The following is an 11,945-nucleotide window of genomic DNA, read 5'->3' on the forward strand; positions in this document are numbered from 1 at the left end:
GCTTTTTTATTCTCAGAGCATTTTAAAAATCCTCCATAACCAGGGATCTAAGAGGTCTGACTTCACCAAGTTCCCTCGTGTTTTAGTCGAGTGGCACACAGTGTGCTTCCACAGATAGCATTAGGCTCTGTAGACTTAGTAATAACCGTCATCATTAAGGATTAGTTACAATCCTGGGATAATGTGAGCTTGTTCTGAGGTTTAATAGAGATTTTCAACAACAACGCATTATCAGAGAATTCTGTTCTTTAAAGCAGATGTTAAGATTGCTAAAAGCATCAGATATGTCTGATATCCTCACCTTGTTTACCCTAATCAGCAAAGGTTTGATTTATTATCTGATAGAAGGCATCATTTTCTAATCTTCTTTTACTATTTTAGTTAAACAAAAGTACACCTTATTAATCTTCTCTGAAAACATCCTCATGCCTTGCAAAAGGTTTTATTTAACTAAGCGATTACACAAAGTAGAGTAGTTGTTAAATGTAAGGAAAGTGGGTTTGCAAACTTTAAATAAAATAGGCTGAGCCTGTAAAATTCCTCTATGAAATGCTAATAAATCTTTTTTACAGCTCATTCTGGCCTTACGTTGGACCATTCTACCAGGAAAGTATAGATTAAAAAATTTGAAAGAGCCCAGAAAACATAACAACCCCTGAAAACATAACAAGCAGATTGGCGCTCAAAAGCCTTCTTAGACACCAATGTGCAACTAAACTTTAAATCCCTTCAAAACAGCCCAGCTTTGCAAAGACTTTTGTTCTTTGGCAGCTTCGCTCTCTTTGTTGCTTGAGACTTGTCACGTTAGGTGCTAAATGTTTAAAAAGGAAACATGTTTCAAAGATGCTAACAAAAAATAAAACACAGTAAGGAAATGGAAGCTAATCTTGAGGTAAATTGGCAGGCACTGGTGATTGATTATTGATCCTGATTACTGCTCTATTGTCCTTCATTATCAGTGACTTGATTTGCTTTTGTTTCCCAATTTAAGAGCTGTAACCCTTTGTGATTATACCGGGCGCATCACAAATGAGAGGTTAATATGGGTTAGTTGACGAAAGAGTTGCTGTCATGACTGTTGAACTCACTGGAACATAAGAATCTCTTGGTTGTAAATAAAGGCAAGATTATAAATATAACCAACAATATGTTTATTTATAAAAAAAACAACGTACTTTTAGAGTAAAAAGATGTGAATGGTCACTAGTTTATGAATAAAATCCTATTTTTATACAGAGTTAAATGGCTTAAAGTCAATTCCATGGTCTGGTCCAAGCTACTGGTAAGGCTTGTTGGACTATGTCTATGTACATGTAAATAATATAATTTCATTTCTATCTCACAATTGCAGATTTACATTTTTTTTTTTGTCATAATAGACATAATCAACTCATTATGCTAAAAGCATAGCAATCAAAATGATCACCATGCTATAAAGTCACTATGATTATAACAACTTTGATCCCAAAAAATCTAAATCTAGATAAGTCATTATTTCTTAAAATAAGTGCATTTCTTCTTGAATTGAGGAGGTAAAAGAGACATTTTGCCAATGGAACTTACAGTTAAAATAAGAAAACAATGCATTTTCTTATTTCAAGTGCATTTTATCTACAGTAAATATCTTATTTTAAGAGTAAAAATACTCATTCCATTTGCGAATCATCTAATTTAAATACTCAAATTAAGGATAAATGCACTTAACTTCAGAATTTTTTTTACTTATTTCTAGACTGTTTTTCCAGTGTTAATATTTTAATTACTTTCTTTGCTTAAAAAATAAGTATAATGTTACCAAAACAAAAGAGTGTTTTGAAGAATGTAATTACATTAAACACAGAACCCATTTTATAGAGACTGAGTTAATTCTCCTAAAACACATCCAGCTAGTACACCAAGACTTTATTACAAAACCAAACTATTTCCTTCTAAACATCTCATTGATTATCTCATCAGACGACTGTTATCCAGAAGCAGTAAAGGAAATGGGAACAGTGGAAAACACGCATTGCTTTAAAAAGCACTGATTGATGAGACTGATTAAACACTATCTCAGTCTGTGAACAGAGCCAGATAAAAAAGCAACAAGGCAAAAGATAGCAAGTAACGAAGCACGTTAATCATCCACTTAAATGCAAATGTGTTGGTACTGCTGTAAGCTACACTAAGGACTCATAAGAGGTTAGAGGTCAAAACAGGATTCTTCTTTTTCACCACATTTGGATAACTTCCATTTCTCAGTAACATACAGGATTCATGCACACATTTTTTCATCTTTTGTTGTAGAATTAACTCCATAGAAAGCACAGATTAGGTCAAACATTCTAACAAAAGAGCTAAGTCATTTCCTTGTGTTACCACACACTAATGCCCTTCATTTAGAGCATCAACAATATTATTGAAATATTTCTTGCTGAAATATGTTCAAAGTACCAGTGGCGTTTAAAAAGATAAAAAACCCTGTGATCTAAAACTAACAAAGCTAACAGGATACCTAATCGCAAAGGGGTCAAATATTCAGCTTTTTCTGTAGGAGAAGTAAGGAAAAATTGTAAAATCAGCAACACAAACAACTAAAAACAGAAGTTGTACTGCTGAATCCAGTAGGTAGGTCCTAGGGCATCACTGCATCACATTTACATTTTATTCCACAGAACAACTAGATATTTCTTACATGCTTTTATTTTCCTAAGGCCAATTTATGCTTCTGACACATAGCCTCTGCATCGAAAGCTCAATCGAGGAGGTTCGGAAGTACAACCACTTGTACGATGCCTCAGACAAATTATATATAGATGCAGAGGGCTCTGCCAAAACGAAGTTCTCGCAAGTTCTCGAATAAGATCACCTTTGCGCTTTGGCGGGAAACTGCTGTGCATCCCTAGAAATTCCAGACAGACCGTGTAGAAGCATACCAGCAATACTGGTTTGCAACCAGACCCAAACAACATTTGATGTGTGCGGTTGCAGAAATCTAATCCGCCCTTTAAGGCCAATTTATACTTCTGACGCATAGCCTCTGCAACCGTCAAATCTGTCTCTGTGCACAGCCATTCCCCCTGCGCAGAGATTCTGCAACCGTCGTCCCGCACCTAAAAACAATCCTGACTACAGGACTGTCGCAAACTCGTGCAGACCTCAAGCAGAAGTGCGCAGACAAAAAGCAGCTGTGATTGGTCCTTGGTATGCCTTTCCGGCTGTCTGTGTGGTCATCCTTCTCGATTCGGTGCCGGGGCGCGCCATTTTTAATAACCGAAGAGCAATAACAACAATGGATAACCACGATGAAAGGTTGATCAAGGATGTACAACCACTTGTACGATGCATCAGACATGTTGTTTTGGAAAACACTTCAGCCGGGGCCGCTGAAAAAGTTCTCGTGACCATCCGCCGAAGTTCTCGCGAGTTCTCCAATAGGCTCCCCCTACAGCTTTGGTGGGAAAACTGCTGTGCGTCCCTAGAAATTCCAGACCAGCGTTGCAGAAGCATACCAGCAAAACTGGTTCGCAACCAGATGAAAGCGACATTTGATGTGTGCGGTTGCAGCAGTCTAATCTGCCCTTTACACTGTCATAACAATGCTCAATTTAGGAGACTATGAAATTACAAAGCTTGTTGTATACGGCAATGATGACACCGAATTTCATGAACCTTCATATTCCTCACATTCTCCTTGTTTTTCATCATCAATATAATTTAATTAAAGCATCTTATTCTAATATCTTGGATGGTATCTAGAATATTATAGCCTTACCAATAGTACTTTTTTTCTTTTTTCTTCAGTTAGCTCTCGAAGTATGGAAGCGGTTTAAGGCCACTGGGGAAAACAAAAAAACGGCCATTTAATTAAAGATAAAAGGCTATTGTTTTTTGCCTTTCATCTTAAAATGCTGACTTCAATCTCACAAATAGAATTACAACCACTTACAATTTTCTACTTTAGATTATAATCCCAGATGATAAAACTGATAAATCCTTAGTAATTTAACTTTTAATTCTGAAATTAAGTCAGAATTAGTCAGATTTCTGAGAATAAAGTCAGATTTCACTAAACATTAACAAAAATTAACAAAAAACCTATTTCAGATTTCTCTAAATTAGCAAATCTAGAAACATAGAATGAAATCTTTTTGCACCTTTTTTGTCAAAGGGAAATCTGCTTTGTTTGCTGCAATTTGGTTCCAGTAAAATTTTGACTTAGTTCAGTAAAATACGAGTGACCTAAATTCTGAACCCCTTGCATAAAATCGGCAAATTTAGCCTCCAAAATCTGTTGCTTTGGCATTTGATGCTTTTATCTTTACAAAAAAAAAAGGAAATGGTTCTTTGGGGAAACAAAGTTGGCTAGTTGAGACTGGTTATGCTAACTGACAACCCTCAGCTACAGAGGTGACTCTAAAATGCAGTAGAGTCACCTGAATTTCTATGTCAGCTTTTTACGCGTAATGTAAAAAGGTATAAGTCACTATAAGTGACACAAAAGGTAGATATGGTTTGTAAACACTGGTGACACTGGCTAGCGGTTAGCTGCTACAAATGCTAAAGCTACACTGGTCATTTTTAAATTAGTCTAGACTACATTTGCCTTGCTTTACTTTACAACATTAGCTAGACAAGATAATTCTTAAGTGAAAAGAAAAAAGGTATAAATATCTTGAATCTATAAATAAAAAAAAAGAGGGGGGGTCAAGTTACGGAGTGGTGAAGCATGAACCAGGCTAAGCTAATTATAGGTCCTTTTAAACAGACTTTTCTTTCGTTTTGAAAATGTAAAAAGGGGCAATTTTAAGATTTATACAAAATACTAGTAAATTCTTGTGTGTCCTGTCTTTTTTTAAACCTTATATTATCAATCATTGTATCCCTTAAGCTTTATGTTACACATTTAGCCCTTAGACTCTTACAAAACACCGAGCATTAGTTAGGTTAAGCATATTTAATATTTTAATATCTGAAGAATTGAGTATCAAACGCTTGTTCTTTGATTGTGTGGCTCTTTGACCTGCCCTGACTCTATCCTACAGATGTTCTGTTCTTCTGCAGCTGGACACAGTACCCCTCCAAACACACACATACTAAAGAGGGATCACTCAGAACCGCATTCCTGGCACAGTCTGAGGTCCCCGCTGTCGTAACGAAGCCACGTGGGGCCCAAAATCCAGCATGGAGCTGGGTTCATTATGTAACTTAATTGCTTTTTTTTTTGCTAATTTATTTTTCTTTTGTTCTTTCTGTAGGGATTTTTTTTTTGTGTGCTTTAATGGTCACATCCTGTGGCTATAGATCATGTAAAGCATTCAACTCCACTGACCTCACAAAGTGGAAGTGGGGTCACAGAGGATAATTTTGACAAAATTGACAGAAAGTAAAACACATAAGCTTTGGATAAAATTCTTATTAAATAATTTTAAAAAGCCACATAAAGATTATAATTGAGATAGCTCAAGAAGAAAATGTGATTTTATGTTTACTCACAGACGGGGTTGTCTGTTTATATATCTAGTTAATATTGCATAATTTCAGGAACATACAATCTCACAAGTCTGCTGGTTAATTGAAACATCCTCCAATCAGAGCCGATTTCTTCTAAAGAAATCCGAATTTTTCGGCTAAAGACATAAAACTGGAAAAATGGTGAAGTTCCCTGGTAAGATATTCTGGTGGATCTCAGTTGCTGTGTGTATGTTTCTCTGGGGGATCGCCGAGAAGTAACTTTGTTGAATATAAATATCCATCAACGTGAGGTTTATACAGTTCAGTATGGGCAGGAAAATGATGACAGCAGTAACTGGAACATTATTTTCTCTCAGTGAACTCTGCATGTTCTTATAACCAACATTTAACCTCTAAACCCAGAAAATATCTATAGTAACATAAGACATCCGCACAAGGTGATGGGATGAATATGGAGTGAATTTTGTTCCATTATTGTTGCACACAAAGTGAAAAAAATAAATAAATAAACATCCAGAAATTAAACTTCTTCATAAAACTGAGATTTTGAGAGCATCTTTTCAGATTTTTGTTTTACAAATGTTATTTTTTTTTCTACAAATTTTTACATCATTTTCAAAAATATATTTATTTAAATGTTAATTTTCAATCGTCTGTTTTACTCTAAGTTTTAAAATTTGCATTCTTTTCAAACTGCCTTTTCCAGATCACATCCCCCTCACTTCTGAGAGTGAGCTTTCCTATGGAGCGAAGAGAGAAGATTCATTTCTAATTTCTATTGGCCGGCTGGACATTAGAAACATTCTTATTGGTCAAGAGGGAGTGTTCATATTGTGGCTGAAGTGACATAATCTGCTAAAATGAAATAAAAAAATATATACAGTTTGTATCTAAAAACAGATATTGAAAAAAATAAATCTTTAAAAAAACTTTTAAAAAAAATTAAAAAGTGAGATAAAAACGAAAAAACTCAATCTAAGAAAAAAGCAGTTACTCTTAAACATTTTTTATTAAGAAGTTTTACAAAGTTTTAGAAAAAATTTCTTCTTTTTTTTTTTCAAAGTTCCACTTATATAATATGTTCTATGCTTTATACAATAATGAAACAAAATTCACTCCATACTAATATAACAACATTTTCTCTTTTTTGGATTTTATATTTCCACAGGGAGAATAAAAAAGTTATACTTCATATAAAAAGTCTATTCTAACAAAAAGCCTTTAATACTAAATATATTCTGTAAAATCTTGACATATCCATACATAGATGTACGGTCATAGAGAGAATTAAGTATTCAGGTGTAGTTCTGAAACTTCTAAAAGATGGCTGGATTACCAACATGAAAGCCAAAACAGTAGAACCCAATAACTAAAATGCTTCATAAACACAAAAACTTACAATTCACTCTCCCTATTTCCATTTTTCAGCTTTTCCTAGAATTTATCACACACATAAAGAGATTAATCTAAAAAAGAAATAACTTTTTTCTATTATTATCAAACTCAGATCTCTTAATTTAATTTCATTGCAAGAAAAACAGCCAATGAGATCGAATTAAAAAATCCAATCAGTAACAGCTCTATACAATAAATGTCAGTAAACTGGAACCAATCATCTTATCTATAGAAGAGTTAACTTTATCAGGTCTTTGCTTATATACAATCCAGAAAATTCTTTTTATATGGAAGTAGATCTGATACGGACTTCTCAAACTTTTTCTTTTTATTTGGGAATTTTTCCACCAAGTTAGTGTTTATTATAATTAAATTATTTTCCTTTTTTTTTATTATTATTATTATTTTAATCTTAAAAAGCCCTAAACTGACAGGACTCTTTGTAACAAAGAAATTAAGCAAATTCTTAAAACCTAAGTCACACTGTTAAGTCACATTCTTAAAACTAAGACTGCAACCAAAATGTACTAACTGTAAAGAAATAAAACCAAAATCAAGCTCCTTTTTATCCCCATGTTTAAGAACCAGAACTGGTCTCCGTCTCATCAACATGTGGGGATGTCTCCCTGCACAAACAGGCCTGATCAGCTGAGGACTGGGACAGCCTGGGACAGTGTGCCTTTTGATTGATTCCTCCTCTGCCTCACTCACACTGTCACACTGTAACTAACACCATAAGAGACCTAGAGCCTGATCCAGCCAATAAATACCATCTGCAGGTAGTAATCAGATCCTATGAATTTATTGAGATGTTTCTGAACTTATAAAATGACTACAATATCTCTTACTAACTTTTATATCTGAAAAATCTACAACTAATTGTATGTTTTAAAGATAAACATATATAGGTTGTACTCACGCTGGTTGGGTGGATAAGCGGCAGGGGCAGCAGGGAAAGCGGGATGAACACCACTACAATCAGTTTCCGCGCCCTCCACAGCTTCCTGAACACATCCATCCTGGCTGCGGCCTCTAACCTCATGGGTCACCCGGAGATCTGGGTCGGAGCGGACTCAGGTCAGTGAAAACCGGGCGTGAGAGTCACCAGCCACTGATAGGTTGAGCCTCGGTCCACCTGGAGAGGTTCTTGGCTGTGCGCATTTACGCACAGAGCGCAGTCAGTGGCTGGACCTGTGTGAGGGGAGGTAACTGCTCAGAGCTTTGGCCTCTGATTGCTTCAGCTTTCCTTCCCCTTGGTGCCAGGATTCCTTTTCTCCTTGGAGGGTTTAGGACTCTCAGTCCCTCAGGTGAAGCTGCTGCAGCATTTATCAGGCTGGATAGGTATGCTAATCAGTCTCCACTTTGCCCCACCCTCCTAGACTGGGATCTCACCAATCAGGAGGGCTGTAAATGATTAAAAAGAGCGTGCATGATCTGCGCTATGCAAAAATTAGCTAAATTTAAATTTTTACATTAGAGAAAAGAGTTTGTAAAATGAGTTATAGCCAGGGGCGGAGCTAGGTGGGTGGCCATGGCCACCCTTAGCCAATCATTGGCCCCCCTACCATTTATTTCCCTCTAATACAGTGGTGGCAGCAGTAATACTCTCAAGTGGAATATACAAAAACATTTTAATTTTTCATATATTAACAATTACCTGACAACAAAATCACTCTGATAATATCTTTATTTTAAAATATCAAGGTACATTAAACTCTGCGCTCTTATTGTGAAGTTTTACCGGAAGTTCTGTCAGATTATCTAATGTAATAATTTTGCAAAGGAGACACTTAATGAACTGTTCATTTAGCCTGGTCTGCTGAGTTTAAGCAGGTCCTTGATTACTCTACTGTTTAACTGGGGAACAAATAGAAATCTTCAATATTTTGTACATTTATATGTTTGGTTTTTACTCTGATGTCAGTGTTATGGAGTGAATTTTGTTCAGTTATTGTTGCAAGCAAAAACACGGAAATAAATAAAAAGAAAAAGAAAATACAATTCCAGAGGTCAAACTTTGGATCATATATATATATATATATATATATANAAAAATGTACTGAATTATCATTTATTAAAATAAAATAGTGATTTAGAAATTTTTTAAATAAAAAAAATATTCTTCAAAACAAAATGTTCCAGACTCAAAAGTTTTTCTAAAAAAAATGTAGTTAAGGAGCTCCATCAGGCTTACTTGTTATAATATATATATATATATATATATATATATATATATATATATATATATATATGATTATATATTTTATTAAAATTTGATTTTTTGTTTTCATATTTGAATTATAGTTGAATTTTTTTAAATGTATTTTTAATTTCTTTTACAGAATTTACATTTTAAAATGTTAATATTTTGACATTTATTTTTCAGTTTAATGTGTTACATGTTTTAGAGATCAAAGTCTCTTAAAAATAAAAGTATTGTTGCTAATCTTCATGCAGACCAATACAAATGCAATGTATGCAATGTAATCTGTAAAACGCAAATCAAGAATTCATTTTTTAAATGTGATATAGAAAAACATACTTAAAAGATAAAATCTGAAAATATACAATTTCTATTATAGAATTGAAACAATGAAATGTAGAAATGAAAACAATAAAATCTAAGATAACAGCAAATATTCTAGGAGAAAAAAACCCCAATCTAATTAAGATGTTTTTCAAAGTTTCCTTTCTGGATTGCATTTTCATTTACAAAATGTGTTTTGTGCTTTCAAAAATAATGGATCAAAATTCCCTTCCTATAATTCCAAATAGGAACAAAAAAAAAAAATCTTTTTTTTCACCACCAGACCAATGCAGCTCCCTCTAAAGCGGCACAATGCCGCCCTCTAGAGGATAAACATAGTCAGTGCAAAAAGGGTTTTTTTCAGATATGTTTCTGTGTGTAATGTTCTTATTCCTGTTATCTAAAAAAAATTATATTTTTGGTCATTTAAAATAACACAAATTTATCATCTTAAACCAAATTTACTTCCATGAATTGCTTTTAAAAATCATGGAAGGTGTTGTTGTTTTTGTTTTTTTACCCAATCATAATAAAAAATAAATTTATGAAAATAATGTTTTTGAGGGGGCGCAGGTTATTTTAGAAATACCTAAAATGAAAGAAAAAATACTATTACAAAATTAGAATATTGTTTAACATTATTTGTTTTGTGTTTGTTTTAAAAAGAAATACCATATATTATATAGCTTCATTACACACTGAGTTAAATATCTATTTCTTTTCATTTTAAGGATTACAGCGAACAGATAAAAAAAAATGTATTCTTAGAAAATCTGAATACTGGGAAAAAATGTTATCATAATCCATCAAATAATTTAAAGGAACATCTGAAGATGAATACTGATACACTTCTACCAAACATACAATCAGAGGTTAAGATCCACCCTGAACATAATAGTAGACCTTGACGTTAATATTGAGTTTAGTTTGCAATAACATCAGCTACCCATAAGATAGTGCTATATATCTCTCCACATAATTTGTGCTTTTACTAAGTTGTTAATTTAATACTTAACCTTATGATGCATGTTTTGTAATGTATTATAGCCACAAACTTCAATTCATTTGATGTATTTTATGTTAAAGAGAAATACAAATTACAATAAATCAAAAAAGGATGGTAAATAATGCACCATGTTGAACTTGTTTTTGTTTTTGTAAAGGTGCGTGCACACCCAACGGGATTGTTGCACCCAGAGTGATCCATTTATGAGCTAATCCTAAGCAGAGGGTGGCTCAGGAGTACTGTAAATAGAATAGCAATATTTTACCAATCAAACACATTGAGTATATCTGAAAACCCATAAACACTGCAGTAATTTTAGTGTTTAAACTGTTATTGAAATAAAGTTTTTTTTCTAACTTTTTTTCAAAGTTCCTCCCCGTTCAGAAGCTACAAGCTACACCAGTGTTGCATCACCAGACCCTCTGCGTTACATTAAAGCACAGTCTACTGTATATATAGTATATAGATATGCACTATATATTGCATATAGTACATTGTAGATTTTATATTACATATAGCTATAGATTATATATATATATATATATATATATATATATATATATATATATATATATATATATATATTTTGTCTGCACCATCAACACAGAGTCAAATTTCTTGTACTTGCAAAACTACTTGGCAATAAACTTGATTCTGATTCTGATGTGGTCATTATTGGTCCCTGTTTGATGGTTTTACTCAACAGCAAAACACATGACATGATCAGGAATCATTAAAAAAAAACAATTTCTTTAGCTAAAAATTTTTTCCATAACTTTACCAGACCTGTAACCTCTGTTGATTTCCAGTTTGGAAAACAGAGGCACTCTCAAATGTTTAGGAATGCTTTGCTTGTATCTGTAGCTACTAGGTGGCTCAGCCAGAGAGGTTAGGTTTCTCCTTTGTTGGTCTCCTGGTTCAACAAATCTGGGTCCACTGGCTCCAACCTAATTCTGTAACTCAAAGATAAACTTGTACACAGTCTGTTTTGTAAAAATATGCTTCTGGATTTTGCTTCAGGACTAGACTACTTAACTTGAGCAGGTATTGAAGAATGAAGTCCAATTAGTCATATTTGTTCTTTTCTTTTAGGGGTTTTGCTGTGTTTTTGGTGTGAGTGAGCTTCCTGTTACAGAGAGGATCTTTGCTGGTGGCTGAGCCGACCCGTGTTGCTGCACACCTGAGAAAAGTTTTCAATCAAGATGACTAGCGTGTAGGCGAAGGATCATCTTTCTTCACCAGATGATTACCCCCAATGGTATTCCAGCCAAAAACCTAAACCAGGAACCACTTCCTTGTTGAAATGTGTCTTCTTGAGAGTCTCTTTTAATGTGAGCTCTATTATTGTTCCAGGCAATCGGTGAACCTCAGTTCGTCTCCAGTCTTCATGGAAAAGGTCTTCCTGTCTGTAGCAGTTCTCAGTCTTCATCATACCTGATCTCCAGCATGACATCTCTTGCAAGTACTAATGGTCTGAGATCTCACTCACATTCTCCTGGACCTACAGTATGGGATACAGTCTGCAAAGCCCACTGAATTAAAACCCCTACAGATCCACGATAC

The 11,945-nt window shown here is 34.1% G+C and overlaps 1 protein-coding gene across 1 annotated transcript in view; it reads right to left on the reverse strand.

Annotated features, from left to right (window-relative positions):
* The window catches only part of slc13a4 (solute carrier family 13 (sodium/sulfate symporter), member 4), a 34,839-nt gene extending 26,719 nt beyond the window's left edge, over positions 1–8,120 (reverse strand). The window contains exon 1 of the mRNA XM_015378429.1: positions 7,769–8,120. Within this exon, the coding sequence (XP_015233915.1) occupies positions 7,769–7,891 (123 nt within the window). The 5' untranslated portion in view covers positions 7,892–8,120. The remainder of the gene's footprint in view (positions 1–7,768) is intronic.
* Positions 8,121–11,945: the final 3,825 nt, after the last annotated feature.

Source organism: Cyprinodon variegatus, unplaced genomic scaffold (genome assembly GCF_000732505.1).
Source record: "Cyprinodon variegatus isolate N-32 unplaced genomic scaffold, C_variegatus-1.0 Scaffold172, whole genome shotgun sequence".
NCBI lineage: Eukaryota > Metazoa > Chordata > Actinopteri > Cyprinodontiformes > Cyprinodontidae > Cyprinodon > Cyprinodon variegatus.